We start from the raw sequence: 20,186 nt of genomic DNA, 5'->3' as shown, positions 1-20,186 counted from the left end.
ACAAGCATACATTTTTATGGTTGTATTTCCCCGAGATTTTTGGCCACCGACGTAATATGGGGCTTAAACGACGCGTCTGGTCAACAGCTTTCAAGGAAAAAAAAGTTTGCCGAAATCGCATTTCTATTGGTGAAAATATTTCGAACAGTCACAAATTAGCTGGAATTACCCATATACAGTGTGAGAAATACAATAAATGTTGGTAACAGTCCTGATTTATCAGTAAAACTGGAAATATTTGCAGTTTGACGATATGGGCTGGACTGGACATCTGGAAAATTTGTGTTAGAACTACCAGAGTGTATGAATAAAATAAGAACGTAAAAATGACTTCTTTATTTGTGCTAATCCTCAGAACGAATGAAACAAGAAAAAACGATTTGTGATTACATGGCCTAATATGATTACTTTGAATTTATGTAAATGCCTCCTTCAGCACAAATAAAAAAATCCTGTTAAAAATCAGGTTAACCTGTTACAGACGGCTGTCATCTGCTATCGACAACGACAGCAATAATAAACGACAAGCTCCGACAAATGAGGTAGCCAAAAGCAATGAATGTACAAACCAGGTATGGTCTGTTTATACAAACCGGAGGACATGGCGATTTCATATAAACAAACTCACCTCTCATGAGAGGTGAGTTTCTATATATGAAATCGCTATGTCCTCTGCTCCATTTAAAGTTTGACATTCGACTATACTATGTTGACGTTCATTGGCGAAAAGCACGGTCAAAACAAATGAATTAAAAGATTTCTGAAATCAATCTTTGAAAATCTTCGATCTTCTTAAAATGCATAAAATGTCAACCGTGAAATAATCGTCTTCCATCACAATTCTACTCCAGTCTTCTTTGATCAATTTAGCTTGATCACCTTTAGATTGTCTTCTTTCCATCTACTATCGAAACATAAAAATAATAGCTTCCGCACCGGATGTCTGACAAATTTGATAATTACTGAATTTTACTATTTTCATTCTAAGAAGCCATTTTTCACACCAATGTGATAAGCTTCATTTTGTTGGCGTCTGCAAGATTCTAATAGATTCTAATGACATTTATTTTACATATTATTTTAAACTATAACGTCAGCTTGAAGCTTGTGCCCTTAATAATAATTCAAATTTTTAATGGAATAATTTTGTCAGCCATATCGGCCGGCATGCATGTAAGAAGAATAATGTAAACAGATAAATATATTCGGGAAATAGCTTATAATTTTCTAATACAAAACGATGGTTCCGAATGGCATTAAGTACTTCTACCTGTACCTTTTCTAAATCGGAAGTAATTACTCATTCACGTAGTTTTACTACGAAAGGCAATAAAACCATTTACGTTTGTAAAATTTCATTCATAAAGTCAAAGCGTCGTTGCGTTAAGAGTTGTAAATGAGAAAAAACATGATTTATGACATTTATCGAAATTAAGCCTGATTAAGTCAAACCTTATTTTTGTAAAAAAAAAGTTGGACACTCGTGTAGTACTGTGACTATCATCGAAATGGACTTTGTATGCCAAGAACCTAGTATCAATCAATTTAATCGATTATCTGTTGGGAACGACTATCATCTATGTCCGTCGACAACAAATTCAGGAATGAACAAGCTGTAGCTAAAGCAGTTTTATACAGCAAAACTCGAAAAATTGAACTAAATGGCTTGAAATCAATCTATTGAAAATACATCAATAAAATGAAGTAATAGATGCGATACGTGCTTACTGCTTACCGTCTGTGAAATGTTGACCTTTCTAAAGAAGTATATAGCTTCCAAATATCGATGCAAATCTTGGCTGACAATACGAAATATGAATTCGTTTAGGTGAATGGAAAGTCCTCTGTGTGAGCAACTTCAATTTAAACACATACATTTTGCTAACCATGTGTAGTACACATTGTGTATTAGTAACTTTATTAATAGGGCGTCTTTGAGTTCTTTGTGTTGGATATGATCCTGTCTGCGTTTTTTTAATGGCAGCTACTATTTAATTTTTCAATTTGTCTAAAAAACTTCTTATCTAAATTTCTTAAGCTTATTCAATCGTTATCACATCCTCTTATGCATCATTTTCCGTATCAAAATACTTAACCATTTGAAAGAGTCTTAAGTTTTAGTTCAATAATATCGACTTAGAACGTTCCTACCAGGATTAAGGGATAACGGAACACTTCATTCAGATCTTTTTTCTCTTTAATTTTTACTTACAGATAATTAAAAAAAAAAAAAACAAAAAAAAAAACGAAACCCCGAATCCCATTCGATACGTAAACGATTATGCAGTGACATACAATTACTCTACGGTAACAAACCGCTGGTATCGCATCGACAACAATATCATACAAATATAGCACATAATATATAATATGCAATCACAACCGGCAACCCACGTGATAACTCCAGTTCATAGAATCCATTCCCTGAGTCGATCAACATCGTAAATTACTTAAAACCATTTTATTAAACAATTTTATTGCTATATTCCTCATGTGTCATGTGATACAACAATAAAATACACACAAACCGAAATGAGCACGAAACCTTCAAGGTAAAACGAGACAACAAGCAACCACATTACATTTTGTGATTATATGCATCGAATAGAGGGGGTTTTGTGTAGTCTTGGCAACGAAACAACTACCCCTAACATTTATATTTGTCAGTTGATGTCGCACGACTTTCAGTCATTGGTTGGGTTTCGTGCTGCGAGGAATAACGACGGATTTGTCTTTTACCGCAATTAATTGTATCGGTGAGTGAATGATATTCCAATGCATTTGTGATACGGTCAAGTGAATATTATTGATAGTGACATGCAAACAAAACAGTGAATGTGAGAAGAAGAAAAACGTGCTCCAAAAGGAATTGGTTCTAGCCGTAGAATAGAACAATTATGTTTGAAATAAATTAAATTTTAGCTGAATGACTAAATTTAACGATATAAAATGATGACTCAACCTACAATGGCCCTGCGGCCGCAGAATAATGGAATGTCGAAGCCGAGAGCAGTGTATAGCATAGACCAAATACTCGGAACACAACACAGGCTCAATAACAATATTGGTAAGAAAGATTCAATTTTATGAATTATGAAAGCTTTGCATTCGCATTGAGAAGTTTAACACGGCATGCATTATCTGAATATAACATCGTTGCGTTGTAAAGGTTTTGTTCAACACAGAGAAACATAAGATGACATGTGTTGATTAGTTAAGATACAATAGCCACATTTGACTGATGGCTTGTTTTTTGAACTTTGACATGACAAGGAGAAACTCGATAAATTAACTGAACAATCGTAATGATAGATCAGACATAACTATAATTCTAACGTTACGTTGAATTGCTGAAGCTAGTGGCTTAATCTAAGAATTTTCAAAAATCAAATTAGAAAAGATTTTGGGTTCTTAATTTTTCGTTTTTTCAATATCTAACGTTAGGCCAAGGCCTATGCTTAAGGCAAATGGTCAGCTTAAACTCCACATTAAATGAATTCATATATTACGAAGAAAAATCAAAAAATTATTTTTTTAACTCTGATTCTTTGACCCAATTATTGATTATCCACATTACAGACACGCCGTTGTCTCGAAATCATTTATTGATAACTGTGTCATTTTAACCCTCCGAATTCAAACAAAATATCCGAGAAATGACTTCCGTATTTCCTCAAAAGTATGAATAAACTCAACGTTTTACACCTACCTGCAAGAATCTACCGCAGGAAGTCAACAATAAGCATATTCATTCATAAAATCCTCAAATTGACTTTATAAGTCAATTTTGAGGTTCAGCCCACACCTCGGGTTTATTGCTTTGCAAGTTTTATGGTTTTATGGCTTTATTGTTGTTTGTTCTACTTCTTAGCCATTTATGACCCTCATTATGTTTTTCATATGTCTACAAATGACTTCCGAGTGAAAACACGAGACAAAAAACGTTGTCGTTTTGGTTTTCCTAAGTTCATGAATGTTGCCTTCCAGTCTATTGATTCTGTTAAAAATGGAAATTTGTTCAGCAACTTAACTTCAGATCAGATAAATTTTCTGTCTCTTAATTAAGTTAGATATAAAGATTTGGATGATTCGAATGGACATTCTTTCTAAGATTATGTGTTTCCCATGTAGTTAAGGCGTCTTTAATTACGTGAACAGGTACAGGCTTTCAGGAACAACCAACAACACTGTGGGCAGCATACTGATCACAAAAAATGAAAATCATTTCTAGTGCAGATTTACCTTTTTTTGCCAACGAAACCCCAATACATGCCTAACTTAAGTATTTTTGGAAAAGTGGCAAAAAGCCCGTGTTTAGTGATGGAAGAATACTGTCCATTTTTTTTAGACGGGATTATAGAATTATTATGAAACATTTAACTCTTGTTTTTACAACAATTCACAGCCGAAAGTCGGTGTACATAAATGGTATAAACGTCTGTAAGTGCCCATATAGCTTGTTTTACGTTTTGGTTGAAAAACTGAATGGACAATGGTGATGGATTAAAATTATTAAAATTTTCGAGCACCGTTATGTTGCTGTTTGTGTCTTCAGCAAAATTTGCACACAAAAAATCTAAATTTTGAGTGATTACAGAGGTCTCAACTTAAATTTAGTAAAGAGAGAAAACCAGAAGAGGTTGCTTTCCATATTGAAAATGTTTTGTCCTCGTCAATTGGTAATTTAAATAAGAAAAAATGCAATCCACTGCACCGACTATCTTGATCAAAAATTCTTTTCAATTATTACTGTCCGAGCAAAATAAGACGCTACAATTTATTCAGTCACATGCATTACCAATATTTAGACAATTATGTATGTGTATGGATGGATGTTAACATTGATATCGAATGTGGAATGAATAAAGGGTGTAATCGTTTCAGAACGGACTTCTTTAATTTCTCCCACCATAGGTTAAATAACAAAAACTCAAGTTTTCTTAGGAAAATACGCGGAAGCCACAACACCTTGTTCATTACCTAAAGTTTACCTAAATCGCTTTTGGCTCGTATGGTCAAACATAATATTTGTTCTGAAATAAATTACATTGTGTAACAGGATAAACTGCTATTTAAGGCAAATTATGAACCGTACCTAGAAAATTGTTTCCAAAGTCATTATTGTATAATTATGATGTAAAGTAAACGATCTCGCGGTTTTGTGTGTTCCTAATAGTTGGAGTTTTTTTACACATATCCTGTCCGACCATGAAAGCACATTTATTTTCTAACCAATCATGTACCTTACAAATTTCCCGTTTTAAGTTCTTAAATATTTACCTCAACTTTGTTTTTAGATTTGGATAAGTGTCCTTCTCTGAGTGATCGTATTATCAGTTTTTTCTTACTGCTGATGCTGAAGTAAAAACTAAAATAAATTTAAGTAATTTTCCATTTTTGTACTTAAAGTTTTGCCATCAAAACTGCTCTAATTAACGATATCCTTGATTAAAGCTCGTACACATCTGGAAACTTTTTTATTTTAATTTTCTGCTGCTGCTGACATATACTTCTAAGATCTATTGGTTTCAATTTATTAGGTTTTTGTGAATGAGATACGTCATGTCCACGTTTTCCTAACAAAATGCCGAATCTAGTACTTCAAACGATTTGGATTTATATTCAAACTCTAACAAAACGTTTGTTATGTACAAGTGAGTGGAGTTGTGGAATTTGTGTGAAAGGAAACAAGAAATCTAGCGTTATGTTAGTTGAAATTCTTTTAACTAAATTTTCGATCCAAAACTCTACCCTCAACACATTCATTTTGTAACACTAACTGGTGTCTTAATTTATGTTAGTCCTTTTGCATTTTAAAAACATCGACAATAACTACCCGCTTCTAAAAGGTAAACTTCAACCAGACAGATTCGCCTACGTCAAGTTACCTAGACACAGACCATCAAAAAAAAACTTGTACAAATCTAAACATGTCGACATTCTGAGTAGATAACTGATACATTTCACAAAAAAGTAAAATACAAACAAAAATTCTTTGTAAAGGATTTGATATTATTTCAGTAGAATATGTTCGCATTGAATGTTACAAAAAGTGGGAACATTATTTTTCAGTTATTGCTGCTTTCAAATCCGAATCAATTTATAATTGGTTATTAAATCGAGATTTACATCGATTCACCTTTTTCAAATTGAATATATCGTCATTGAATTGAATTGGGCGCGCATTTTTGTAATCCTGGTTCAAATGCTGAACATACAGAGAGAGTTCTTTTTAAACGTTCAATTCTTTGATGTTTTTTTTTCAATGATAGCAATGTAGCAAATTTTCTATTTATGCATTACCTGACAAATTGGATATTATTATCAATTTTTATATATAAAAATCAAACCTGGTGGGGTGTATGCCGCGTCGCTATACAAATGTGCGTATGTGTAATGCAATTTTATGCTGACATTGATTTCCAATTGAATATGGTCTACCCGTCTAGTTAATAAATAATTTTTTTCAAATTTCATTTAATATGACTAAGAGAACAAGCCATTTTTTTGTTTCTCTTCGTTTTTTTTTTGTTACGGAATTAATTAGTAACGGTTCACTAAAGTTTCAATTTACAATTACAAAAGTCATTTCTTTTGCTAGACTTGCCATAAGATGTCCTTTTTTACATAATAAAAATATTTTTCAATACCTCAGCGTGACGCATCTAAAATTTTATATTTTGCAACCCTTTATATAGTTGCTGATGTAACGCGGTTATCGTATAGTGTAGCATGATGTTTAATAGGCGCGGTTTTTACATTCATTAAACTTCCTGGTGAGATACTGTATGGTTTTCGAGTATGCCAAATGAGATGAAAATTAAGCAATTTTTTGACATTAATCCTAGAAGACTGAATGGGACAAAAAAGATAAATCGAATGCACACATTTACACAATACATGAATCGATCGATTTAATAATTGGTGCTACAGTGAATGTGTATATTGACGAGCGCAGTATAGGGGTGAGGAACAGACAAATGGATTTTAAAAATGCGTGAGCTTACGAAAGCTAGTTTGAAAGGGACAGCCGAAAGTTGTGACAAATTCAGTTCTTTCGAATGGAAATTATTTTACGTCGCACCGTTATCGAGAGCGTTAGATAGTAACCTTTGGGTCAAAAATGTTTAAAACCGATCGTTTCTTGGCGTGGGGTAATTTGGCACACGGTGCTAAAACAACGCATTTTTCAACAACGTAAAAGGTGAACTCGCACACGATTTTTCGATACCAAAATTTTGTAGAAGGAGTCATCAAGTCGATGACATGGCAAAAAAGCATTTGCAGCAATAAACTTACGTGTGTGAGTTCACCTTTTACGTAGTTTAAAAGTGCGTTCTTTTGGCACCGTGTGCCAGATTACCCGATATCCGTTTCTTGCATGTAGACAACTTGATTTTCCGGTCAGAAATTACTACTGAGCTACATCGTCTTTTCTTCAAGAAATGAAACGAAAACATAAAAATCGACAGCTCATTGAGTGGAATTTATCACTCCAAAAGGAACACGAGAAAGTACTTCCCAATTTAATTTAATTGTCTAAAGGATGTTGTCATAAATGCAATATTGAACTGAGACTTAGACTCACTGGCTGTAACTTAATCCCCATTTCCATCTGTTCTGCTCTGTCTTCCAAACAAATTCATTATGTATGCGCATGTAAAATTGAGTAAATTTTCAATTTTCCCGTAGTTAATTTAAATCCAATTTTTCTATCAAAATTGGCATAACCGGTCCACGTAGCTCGCAAAGTATATTAAAATTTGGTGTGTGTGCATGTTAAAATTTATTTTGAATAATATTTAACGGTCTGACCATGACAACAATTTCCAAAAACACGGGCTTTGATGTTCTGAAAATTGGAAACAATACCAACGAAAATTTATTAAGTGTCGAACGTTTATAATCATATTTTATGCATTTTTTTTCACATTAAAATTTTAAAGTATGCAAATTGGAATTATCAAATTTTGATGATCCATTTTGCGGCATGTATGCATACCTATATGCATGCATAAGCAATTGGAACATTCTGAGGATCAAAACTTGAATGTGTAGTGGAAGTATTTTGAACAGCTGAATCCAGTCATAACATTTAATGAGGCTTAATCGGATTAACAAATATGTTGGTCCAAAAAAAGCATTAAAAAATCAAAGTATAAATTACAAGTGGTTGTGAACGTACTTTTTCTATGATAACTTGCACAGATTAAAATGCAACATGAATTACGCTTCTGTTACCATTGAATCCACTGGATATATTGATTCATATACATACAAAAATTCATGATGCAAAGAGGATTTGCAATTTTGTTTTACGAATTAAATAAAAACCATCGCATTCATTCAAACAATAGACTATGCCAATCATATTTAACCAATGATGCCATTTTAAAGGTCATCAATAGTGGTGACTTTATCACTATTTTATTTTACCGGAATCATGCACACATTCAAATAAAAGCATTTCCGCCAAAAAAATCATTTTTTAAATTAACGGACAAAAAAGTTTCAGTTTTGTGGTGTCACTTACGACTATCTTCACAACAGACATGTCAAGAATTTTGTTTACCTGAATGGCAACATATTTTTGTATGTTTTCTTCACATTTTACCGACTGCATTAGCACGAAACGTATTGCAGGCAATTTCTAGGCACATAAAATTAAGGAATTGAACACTGAATGGCACAATTCACACCAAATTACTTTTAAAAATGAGATTTTCACAACACCCACAATGTTTGACCAAATTAATTTGTCTTTTAAAGTATTTCGGAGAATTTGTCCTAAATTCTGTTTAAGACACTAGCATGAGCACACTCGGAACTATTTTCTGTGCGAAATTTAAACTGAATCACTTTGTTTTACGCGAAATACTCCAAATTTTCGACACAAACTTGTTTGAGAATTAAAATTTACTGTCCCGATTTGACATTTCATCAAAACAAAATTCAGTGAATCAGTCAAAACTGGATGAACTGAGTGAACAATACTACTCATACTACTGTAATTGCAAAGTGGCAAACTTAAGACCTTATGTGGAATTTGGGTGGAAAATGGCGCAAATCACATATTTCAGGAATTTATAAAGTGAAAAATCTTTCCGGTTTCAAGTTTTTTCGTCAAAAGACGAGACACGGGTATCTTTATTTTCAATTTTTAGCTGCTTTATGTAAAAAAATTGAGAAAAAAAATCATTTTGGCGTAGTCTATTTGTTTAGAGTGATAATAGTTCTATGTCTTCGTTCCCAGACAAACAGTTTTGCTGGGAGCCATTCTTTCCACTCGCAATCTAAAATTATTGTCACTCTGAAATCCGAGATTGATGTACCAGTTGACGAACTTTCAAGACGATTTCTCATTTCATCCTTATTTCGTTTAGATCATGACAAAGACAACTTAAACGACGACAATGGCGTCGACATTGAACACGACGACGATCAGCCGTTAATGGGAGATTTGGATGGCATGGATCACGATCCCAATGATATGAGCCGACCCAGAAAAATTCGACGGTAAGAATTAAGACTTCGTCGATTGTAACATAGCCAAGCGTAAAATCGTTTACAATGTTTGTGTCGATTGAACTGATTTGCAGGACGTGTTCTTCTCACAAACGGCGATTCGATTTTTCGACTTGTTCCATCTGGTTTCAAGTAGCAAGTGTATAAAATGAAATTTTCCTATTCTCGTTTTATCAAGTAGATCAAGAACCACATTTACGACATTTCAATTACATCAGCTAGAACGAGCATTCGAAAAGACTCAGTATCCAGACGTATTCACCCGAGAGGAATTGGCCATGCGACTGGATTTAAGCGAAGCTAGAGTGCAGGTAATTAAAATTTCCATTATCACATTAGTTGGACCTTATTAGTATCACACATGCGACCCAATAATTCACTTTCAAATCTGATGTAGTGCGCCTTCGGGGTATATGAAATGTTTAATATGTTTATGGATAATTAAAAATAAATTAATTGATTGGAAATACTCGTTCAGCAAATATAAATAGAGAAACAAACTGGTGAACGACTGTTTGCTGGTTGTATTATTTTAATGCCATCAGTAACTGGATGACGATAATGTTTTGGTCGATAAATACAACATTAATTTGGTATAGGTAAAACTATGCACAAACAAAATGCGTTAGATTATGTAATTGACATAATCAAATTCCAATTAATTGACCCGTAGGCTCAAAATGCTTTTAAAACATTTTCAAAATATAACAATTTTAGTTTTGTACAGTACAATTCCATTATGTCGGTCGGTTTATTTATAGTGAATTCAAATTGACAGAATTCGATTTTAATATATCGTTTATACGTATCATTCCCCCGCCAAATGGCAATTCCCGTTTTTCATACCATTGAAAAGGACTTACAAGCAGAATTAAATGTTTTTGATAAATTATGTACTTAACCACTTCATTAATTCCTAAAAAGCACTTCATTCGTATACCAACAATATAATCTAGTTGGGAACAGTTTAATTCAAAAGGGTACCGACTAACATTATTATAGCCGACGATAAAAATCCTCATTCGCGAACCCCAAAAACGTTCGAGCTATCTACTCAATAACAATATGAATGTTGCTACACAAACGTGTTACACTTTAGATAGTTGTAGGCCCATTCACGCAGACCTTGTAATGATTTTGGTGTACATTTGTGATGATACATTGAAATTGTAATTAAAGCGATACACTTAATAGACGGTAAATAAATTGAATGTTTAAATGTACTCATGTGGAAAATTAAGCGAATTACAGCGGTTCATCCATTAATAATATGTATTCTCGTGTGCTTCACATTGTTCCCTTAGTTCTTTCTTAACACTTCGCAGAGCAATTTCGAAGAAAACTACAAGTCGCAGACTTTATATCTTTACTTTGTATACAGTGTAGAGTCTACACTGTAGACTCTACAGTTAGAGGCAGTGAAATTTTCAGCATATGAATTTCCGTCAGCTGTTTTTCATCTGATCCACACAAACAACCCAAGCTGTTTATAAACAGTTTTGGATGTATGTGTGGTTCAGCTGACAAACCGCTTAAGGAAATTCATATGCTGAAATTTCACTGCCTCCGACTGTATGTAACGCCAGACTACCCTAAATTATACGCGTAACATTTTGTTCGGGTCAATAAAATAGTCAATGTTGGATTCGAAATTCAACTAAACATTTTTCTCACTCATATCCGTATCCCCTAACGATACTTCATAATATGCATTATACAAAAAGAGATTAAAGATATATACCAGTTGAAAAATCACAAAGAATAATTCACCAACAAACTACTTGATATTATGCAAATGTGTTGACGCATTTATTGTAATGGAATTGTTGTAAATTAATGCCCAAGTTGTGTCAACTAGTTGTTTGTGAATTTATCTATTTGTTCGTAATGTTAATACTGTTTTGCGAAGGGAGATTTTTTCTCGTTCGAAATAAATTGTGAATTTCGATTTTTCTTTAGGTCACATCGTCCGTTTCGTTTGACTCTTACCTCAATTGAAGATTTTCCATTCTTCTTAATACAATGTAAGGTTTACCATAGTCAAGAGATTTCCACCCATTGGGATCGAATACTTCGGCCCATATTCATTTCCATAAATTCACACCACTCTGTCGAACAGAACCAGAACAAGTAAATATATTCTGTGTGAGAGTTAATTTCGGTGTCTTTTGCTCATACCGTCTGCATTGACGACGATTTCCGGTTCACTTCCGTAGTAAATAACTGTTTGCTGGGTAATTGCGATGGGACGGTCCGATTAAAGCAAAAACAATAGAATTAACTGAAATATCGTTCAAATGTACGTAACGCATTTGGATACAACAGGGTTGGTTGTCACTGAAAATTGTACAATAGCAAAACGACCATATATTACGTAAATTAACAAGAAAAACAAAGCGAGAAAAAAAAAGTGGTTGTACGATTTCATTTTTATCAGATAACACCAACAAGGGTGCTATGTATTTAATGTAATTACGTAATTACGCCCATGTTCCATGTAACAAATGGCATTCAAACAAGCCCCAATCTGCTAGGATCTAGTATATATACAGGGAACATGTACAAATGTAGTTAATACCCTTTGTGTGTAACTATACGGCAGACAAACGCAATAGACACGGGGAAATGAACACAAATGAAATTGCATTATTTTGTCTTTTACTACCCGTATACGAAGTGTTCATAGCGAGGTTCATAGCCAAGTGTAACAAAATTAGACTGTCAATTTTTTGGCAAAAAAAATACAACTTACAACTCTTCAAATTATCGTTAATTTTGCGGAACAGGCAAATCAAGACAAAAATTTTTTTTTGAGCAACTCAGTTGAATATCAACTGAATCGAATTGTTTAATCAATAAGTAAAACAAATTTAACAAATCCCAGTCCATTGTCTTCATCCAATACAATATTTTTCGCCCATGCTTTGCATACGACGGTGATAGCAAAAGCTCCTAAAAATTGCAATTTAAGCAATATCGAACTCGGCTCGTTATTTTTTATAAACTTACTGGTTGGTCGTTCAAAGTGAACTGCAACAATGGGTGACTGATAGCCTTCTGTATTTTTGAAAGGGAAATAGTAGGTAGGAAATCCATTTCGCGGATAGTAAGAAATCGGTCCGACGAATTCTTTATCGGCTGCAGTATCACCATCACATGTCAACCAAATATATTTCTGTGGAACAAGCGGAATAGGTCAATTAATATAAAATACGCCGAGCACTTTACCTAAATGCCTATCGAACCTCCAACGGCTTCTGAATTTCGTTATTAACAATCGAATCAACGAGATGTTTCGGCATCTTGGAAAATGCATCAGACGGTGGTTTTTGTATATCGCTTCCGTTTAATGGATATGGTATCCAATCTAGGACCTTTCGTATGTTTGAAGAGAAACGACTTCATTATGCTGTCGAGACGAGACACTCATGCCGAATACTTGCCTGGCTTAGTGTAAAGTAAACGCACGGAGAACCTTCGTAATAGCCGAAGTCATCCTGTTGTGAACAAACGTGTAGGTTAACTTTATCGAAAACACAAACGGCACCTTCGTCATGTGGATTATTAAATTCGCATAAACGAACGTCTCCTGCTTGATTTGTTTCATCATAGGCATTCAGGAACTTATTAATTGAGTTAATGTACGGTTGAATGGTTGAGTTTCCTCCATATTGGAAATAGATAAAATTTCCATCTGACACTGGAGCGATTTTAACGCTTGGTGCTGCTATTGCGTTTCTTTTGAATGGCCAAAAATCCCACGCGCTAATGGAATTTTGAACAGCTAAAGTGATGCAACAGCAGAATAGCGCACGTCTCACTGTAAAAAAACACAGTAAACGAGCAATGTTACACTTAGTTTATGAAATAGTATTTCTGATTACGCTTGACAAAGTGACCCAAATTTATCACTTATCACTCATGCTTTACGACTTACCATTATTCAACATTGATATGGGTAAGTTATACGAGAGCAGACGATTTGCAAATGAGTGATTTGAAAATGTTTGAACATTTCACACTCTGTATCAAATCATGCTTTTGAATTGAACAGTCTTACAGATTTGTATTCACCGTTGTTGCAGTAGAGACGCATAGATTTCAGGAAAATGAAAAAATAATCTGAAAGGTATTGGTGTACCATGTTCTGTATCGATTCAAACCATGGTTAAAATGGACTCACAAAACTCCTTACTTGATCCAATGGCATCATTTTCAATCTGTGCTGAAGTCCACCCTAAAAATGCACTTGTGTGCATTAACTCATCAGTCAATAAAATCCACTAAATTTCAATTTCAATAAATTGCATGCCTTGTTATTGTCCCTAATTTGGATGATAATTGAAAACATAAAATTCAGTCATAACAAAACAAGCTACTATCACTCAGTTTAACCGAATCCCTGCCACCCCATTTGTTATTTGCCATCCCGATTAATTCATAATTTGGCCCAGCTAATGGATATATTGCCAATTTCGGTATGAGTTGATTGGAAGTCACAGAGAAATTCCATAAACTACATTCACTGCACAGATATGATGACATTCGTAAGGCTAATTTCTCGAATGTAATCAGAGATTTGCATTGCATTTTGATTTTATCAAATTGGCCTGTATTGTATTTTCGAACAATGCCACCAATCGGAAATGTGCGTCTATGTAACGGCTGTACCAAATGGTTTTCTGTGTTTCAAATTCTCAACAGTGTGTATGATGCATATATCTATATGTATGCCACCTCTGTGTTGTTCATTCATTTCATTTCATTGCTCATCATTCAGTTAACCATCGTCATGCATAAAATGAATGGGGATCCTTTAAATGAGAGCTGAAATTGAATTTTAATTGTGTTATTAAGGACGCACAAAAAAGAATAACCTTTTTTCGGTGGAATAAGTTAATTGGCGGCGTTTATTTGAGATAAAATTGATCTGTGTTGTGTCAGACATTGAATGTCATTTCATGGAACAGAAATTTATTGCATCGAGAACGGCTCGCAGGTGAAAATTTTAATTTTTTTTAACTGAATTTATTTTACTAAATCTCAATTTTTACGTCCAATGTATGATAATTGGCAATGCCTACATTATCTACTAACTGTAATCAGTGTCAGAGTTCAATCGAACGAAGAAATACGGCCGACCGACGTCATTATTCAGCTAACCAATTTTCGTTAAAACTTTTTAGCGTGCTAAATGCTTAACATAGAAAGTGGAACAATAAATTGGTTCCATTCAACTGAACATCACCCATTTCCGCCATTTCCTCTATTTCCGAATTAGATTTATTAAGATTCCCATTTGTCGCATCTAACGTTAATACGCATTTACATTGTTCTATTATAAACATAACACAAATGATCCTTCCAACCAGTTATATATATATGTACAAATGCTGCACACACACCATAATTTCACCGTCTCCATTCTGTCTCTTGTGTAATCTGTGTAGATAATTGGCGAGATAATTGGCATATTGTCAATTAGATATAGCGTTTTATACTCACTAAGTGAATCGTTTAAATTCATTCCAATTCAATTGAAACGAATGGCAAAGAAAATTGGATAAAATTATCTAACCGTTTGAGTTTTGTTATATATGGGAATGTGGGGGGTGGCGCTTCAGTGTGTATACATATATGAGAGTGTGTGTTGCTGGTGCTGACTTCTTTTTCATCCGAAATTTTAGCTTATGTTAGTGTGGAAGAATTCAGATCGGTGGTGATGTTGAAGTAGATGTGGGAAATTGTCGTGAAAAAGTCTTGATAGACGGCAGACATTGAAGTGAATTTACGGAAAATTGGAAAATTGTTTTAAGTGCAGATCATCGCATTGACTAAATTGGATTGATTTTTATGAGCAATTTTTTTCAATTTCGTTGAACATAAATTTTGCAAGATTTTACGACATTTTCATAGCTAATATTTGCGTAATCTGCGTAATAGAATTACGCATTCGAAGCGAACAATTAAACAAAATTTTATATTTTCCCTACAAGGAGATTACCGTTTTTGTTTCCAATTTAAGACCAATTGATCGTCATGATTATAATATCATGTAGATGCATCCTAAATCCTAAATAATTGCTCTCGGAAAACACGTGTATTACATTTGTATAACGTAAGGTATGCGATTATACCATGAACCCTATAATGCACGAAAACATATATCGAGACAGTAAAAAATCATGATTTTGTAGGGTAAACATTTTACAGAAAGAAAAGGACAATAAAATTGTGTTCACAAAACAATTTCGAACAGAAACGCAGTACATTTCACATATTGTATAAAATGTTACTTAATCGACTGAATGAAGAGTATAAAATAAGCTCTTCCAAGGACAATTGAAAATGATTATCCTAATGCAATGTATAAAATGGCTTATTATGCTCGTAATTGTAATAATAAGCTAATGTGATACACTGATGAATATTCCTACTCTCGTATTGTGTGTGCTTCAACCAACAACAGAAAAACGGAATCCTTTTTATCCAGAAAATTAAAGCAACGGTTTTAAATGTGCCACGTACGTAATTCAGTATGGTATGACTGGCTGTATATTCATTACATCCCCTAATAAAACTGCAATTGAAATGTTACCAATTCCATATAACCGTAGCATGGTGTGGACACGTTGCACAATTTCTGTTCCGAAATAGAAGGAAACGTTTCGTAACGACAAGGATATCCGAAAAGGTGCAAATTGATGCTCGACAATAAGTATTATGTTGATAAGTGCCTAGGTTGGATAATAATGCGAAATTAAGTGCTAAATTGCGTTCAATTATTTGTAAGTTAGGAAGGCATCTGTGGTAATGTTCAGTAAGTCCACTTATCTACATCTTTACGGAGGCCGATTGATATATCTTTAGAACATTTCATTTCTTACTCGTAATAGTAGATTTAAAATGCTCTTCACTCAAAATATGAAGAAGAATTTCTTCTGTAAGTGACATTGTTAACAGTCGGGTAGTTGGGCTCACGTTTTAAAAATCTTCCGCTGTCGTTTAGGATATTGATGTCAGTTGTTAAGCATACCAAGAGAGAAAAATTAAAATTTTGTTTCTTTTCCTTTTCAGGTGTGGTTTCAAAATCGTCGAGCCAAGTGGCGTAAAAGAGAAAAAGCTATGGGCAGAGACACATCCGCCTATTTACATCATGAACAAGGTAAATAAAATGTTTTTTTTTTTGTAGTCAGCTAGTCAGCTAGTGCGTCTAACGCCTGCTCCAAAATTTGGTCTTTCGTTCTTACTTTCCTAACAACCCTACGTAATATGTGTGTTCCAGTACAGACATGAGAACACATAACTCTAAGTATCCTAACTTAAGTTACATTTTCTACAAAAATTCACACAGAATATATCAGACATCTCAGTGAATTTCCTCATTTTACCGCCATTCAACACCTGTCAAATTGTCCCAACGTATAATTCGCATGATAAACTAAAATTTTGAATTCCTTTACACAGTTCTTTTTTGTGTGTTTGTCGTTTTATTTGTGGTTTTTTTTTTGGCTAAACGCCTTCATTGTGCAACACCTCCGAACAACACAGGACCCCGGCGACAAACTCATGCGAGAATGTACACATTTCATTAAATTTAACTATGCAGAAACCATTAATTATCTTCAAAGTTTGACATAATGTTAAAACATAATTTCTGTTGACAATATTCATTATAACGACTGCCGCATATCAATAAAGTGCTGTAAACATTTTGATGTATGCTTCATATCAGAAGTAGTTATGAAAACGCACCAGGTCTCTCTGAACATACATACTTATGTGTGTCTATTTGATATTGTGTTATAGCACATACGTATGCGACGAATGTTATATATGCGGTGGATGTAGAGTGTGTGGTAATAAAATTTTCAGAACTATAATTAAATAGCAATTAACAAGTGTCTACACACATTCTACACTTACTACAATTTATTGTGTATTTTGAGAACGGAAAAAACAATGACAAACTCTCCTACGGCTTTTGTGTACGTTACAATATTCGAAGCCATTTACTCATGAACATGAAAATTATTTTGTAATTAAATCAAGTTTACTGATAAGATATTTTTATCTCTTAATTATTGTTTTATGTGAATTAAATTAATAATTGAGTCCAGAATACGGAAATAATTCCATATTAAGTTGAATAATATTGTCGTTTGTTAGGTCTTTCAATTCAATTAAAACATATAGGGACAGGAAACAGCCTTGTCAGCTGAAATAGTAAATTAGGGAAGAAAAAACAATTTGACGTGATCGCCATCGAATTAACCATCCACTAACTATGATGAATTACGGGCCATATACCTTCACAATGACCCGTGTGCTGCTAAAACAATCTTTCATGCAAAATTCTTCCCAGCCTTCAGTTCAGAAGGGTAACAAGATTTTCGTCTTCGTCTCGAACCGGTTACTCGATCCAAGATACCTTTTTATAGTTCTAGTATCATAAATATCTATTGCGAGAGCTGCCTTCGGGCCCAAGCTTCGTTGTCAAATTATGCTGAATAAACTAAACAATTTTCATTTTTTTACAGGTCTCAACGAATTCCAGTTGCCAATAACAATGCCTCACAATATTGGACATCCATCAATGCCAGCAGAATTTTGGCCATCAAATTTCAGCCTTCATCCCCCATTCAACCATTCCGTGCTTCATCAGAATCTAATACACAATTACAAGCTGCCGAACATTCATGCCATTTTGTCACAGTACATGGGACTGAATAATTTGGGCTTTTTCGGTTATCCTCAAAATTTATCGGTTAACAATGCTAGAGTTAGCCCACAGACAAGCCCTGTAGAAAGTCCGACAAATCCAGATGTCGGGGATAAATAATTTTCCGCTTTGTGTAGAAAGGATTCGCTCTAACTAACGCGGAAACGATAAGTGAAAATGTATTTTCACAAGAATTGTACATAGTAAAATGATTTCTGTTTAGTAGAGGGGGAGGGAGCATTTCGTTAAACTAAAAATTTTGCGTCCTTATGGCATTTAAGCAGGAAGTTACTGTGAGACGATTTCAGTTATTTTTAGTAGTCAAGAGAACAGTAATTGGAATTTCTCCAGGTCATGAAACAACAAGGTTTTGTCAACAAACAAACCTTTGAACGTCAATGTTAAATCAGACATACAATGCCAACAGCCGATTTGTTCGAACACTTGTCATTATTTTCAACGAGAATTGTACACAAAAAAAGAAACTTCAGTCTAACATACGACACTTATCAGGAATCATCAACGAAAGTTGAACATTCTCGGCAGTTTCTAACAACAGTACTTGATGCCACTGATTGCGATTTTTTCTTCTTCTCGTCTGCCCCTGCTTCGTTTTTGCTAACGAATCAAGAGCAGACGTATAAAAGTAGGAAAAGAAATCGCACTCCATACCATGTACCGTTGTTAGAAACTGCCTGGAATGTTCAACTTTCGTGATGATCAATTCAAAGTGGAATATTTGCGGCAGTTTCTAAAAACAGAACTTGATGCACTGATTGCAATTTCTTCTTCTTCTTCTCGTCTGCTCTTGCCTCGTTTTGCTAACGAATCTAGAACAGACGTATAAAAGAATAAGATGAAATCGCTGTTCATGCATCATGTGCTGCTGTTAGAAACTGACTGGAACTTTCGGTCAAAGTTGAATATTTGCGGCAGTTTTCAACTGCAGTACATGATGTATGGGATGCGATTTCGTCTCCTTCTTCTCGTCTGATCTTGCTTCGTTTAGGTAACGAATCAAGAGCAGACGTATAAAAGAAGGAGAAGAAATCGCACTACATGCATCATGTGCTGCTGTTAGAATCTGCCGGAAATGTTCAACTTTCGGTGATTATCCCCGATTCAAAGTTAAATACTCGCGGCAGTTTCTAACTGCAGTACATGGTGCATGGTATGCAATTTCGTCTCCTTCTTCTCGTCTGCCCTTGCTTCGTTTTTATAAAATAAAAACGAAGCAAGGGCAGACGTATAAAAGAAGGAGAAGAAATCGCATTCCATGCATCATGTACTGCTGTTGGAAACTGCCGCGAATGTTCATCTTTTGGAGATAGTCCCCAATTCAAACTTCAATATTTGCTGCAGTTTCTAACAACAATACTTGATGCACTGGTTGCAATTTCTTCGTCTTCTTCTCGTCTGCTCTTGCTTCGTAACATTCATTTTTGTCAACGAATCATGAACAGACGTACAAAAGAAGGAGAATAAAATGTTTTCGGTGCAACAAGTATACTGCTGTTAGAAACCTCCACGAATGTTCCACTTTCGGTGAATATTTCCGACAAATGCTGTATGTTAGGCTGAAAATCCTATTTTTTCACCATGTTTGTTGATAATGGCAAATGTCCGAACAAATCAACTGATGGCATTGTATACCTAATATTACGTTGACGATCAAAGGTCTATTTGCTGAAAAGACTGATTGTTTCATGATCTTGAGAAAATGTAATTACGTTTCTTTCGGATAAATAAGTGAAATTGCCTCACAGTCATTTTTTAATAAAATACCATAGTAGAAACGCTAAAACATGAAATGCTTCCCTAATGCAGGGAATAAGGTAACGATAATTTGAATTGACAGAGAGTTTCACACGAATTGTATATAATAAAATCAAGTACATCAAATTGTAAGCTATACTGTACAATAAATTAATTTCAATTC

The 20,186-nt window shown here is 34.3% G+C and overlaps 3 protein-coding genes across 4 annotated transcripts in view; 1 reads left to right on the top strand and 2 right to left on the bottom strand.

Moving 5' to 3' along the window:
* The window catches only part of LOC119073594 (beta-glucanase-like), a 21,493-nt gene extending 17,449 nt beyond the window's left edge, over positions 1-4,044 (bottom strand). Inside the window, exon 1 of the mRNA XM_037179168.1 lies at positions 4,032-4,044. The gene's annotated coding sequence lies outside the window, so the exon portion shown is untranslated. The remainder of the gene's footprint in view (positions 1-4,031) is intronic.
* On the top strand, positions 2,671-20,186 carry LOC119073622 (retinal homeobox protein Rax). 2 transcript variants are annotated; one of them, XM_037179206.1, is made up of 5 exons: positions 2,671-3,067; positions 9,384-9,516; positions 9,704-9,836; positions 16,603-16,690; positions 18,066-20,186. In XM_037179206.1, exons 1-5 carry the CDS (start codon positions 2,950-2,952, stop codon positions 18,365-18,367), a joined length of 774 nt encoding a protein of 257 aa, XP_037035101.1. In that variant the 5' UTR covers positions 2,671-2,949; the 3' UTR covers positions 18,368-20,186. The 2 variants fall into 2 exon arrangements, with proteins under 2 accessions (XP_037035101.1, XP_037035103.1); XM_037179208.1 differs by having other exon boundaries at positions 2,672-3,067; positions 9,707-9,836.
* Positions 12,330-13,599, bottom strand: LOC119073612 (sodium/potassium-transporting ATPase subunit beta-2-like). Its single transcript, XM_037179189.1, has 5 exons — positions 13,463-13,599; positions 12,969-13,345; positions 12,771-12,899; positions 12,535-12,700; positions 12,330-12,477 (listed from the first exon to the last, which is right to left on the bottom strand). The coding sequence occupies exons 1-5, from the start codon at positions 13,473-13,475 to the stop codon at positions 12,374-12,376; spliced, it is 789 nt and encodes a 262-aa protein (XP_037035084.1). The 5' UTR covers positions 13,476-13,599; the 3' UTR covers positions 12,330-12,373.

This window comes from Bradysia coprophila, unplaced genomic scaffold, assembly GCF_014529535.1.
Source record: "Bradysia coprophila strain Holo2 unplaced genomic scaffold, BU_Bcop_v1 contig_138, whole genome shotgun sequence".
NCBI classification, from domain to species: Eukaryota; Metazoa; Arthropoda; class Insecta; order Diptera; family Sciaridae; genus Bradysia; species Bradysia coprophila.
The sequence above is the reverse complement of the archived record's forward strand: the minus strand, read 5'-3'. Positions and strand labels throughout refer to the sequence as shown.

Bases quoted from the DNA above. Each gene is read 5' to 3' on its own strand.
- LOC119073622 (XM_037179206.1), top strand. From the start codon at position 2,950: ATGATGACTCAACCTACAATGGCCCTGCGGCCGCAGAATAATGGAATG. The intron at 3,068-9,383 runs GTAAGAAAGATT...TATTTCGTTTAG, and splicing joins CAGGCTCAATAACAATATTG to ATCATGACAAAGACAACTTA. The intron at 16,691-18,065 runs GTAAATAAAATG...ATTTTTTTACAG, and splicing joins CTATTTACATCATGAACAAG to GTCTCAACGAATTCCAGTTG.
- LOC119073612 (XM_037179189.1), bottom strand. The intron at 12,900-12,968 runs GCAAGTATTCGG...AACATACGAAAG, and splicing joins TTTACTTTACACTAAGCCAG to GTCCTAGATTGGATACCATA. The intron at 12,701-12,770 runs GTTCGATAGGCA...CTTGTTCCACAG, and splicing joins AAATTCAGAAGCCGTTGGAG to AAATATATTTGGTTGACATG.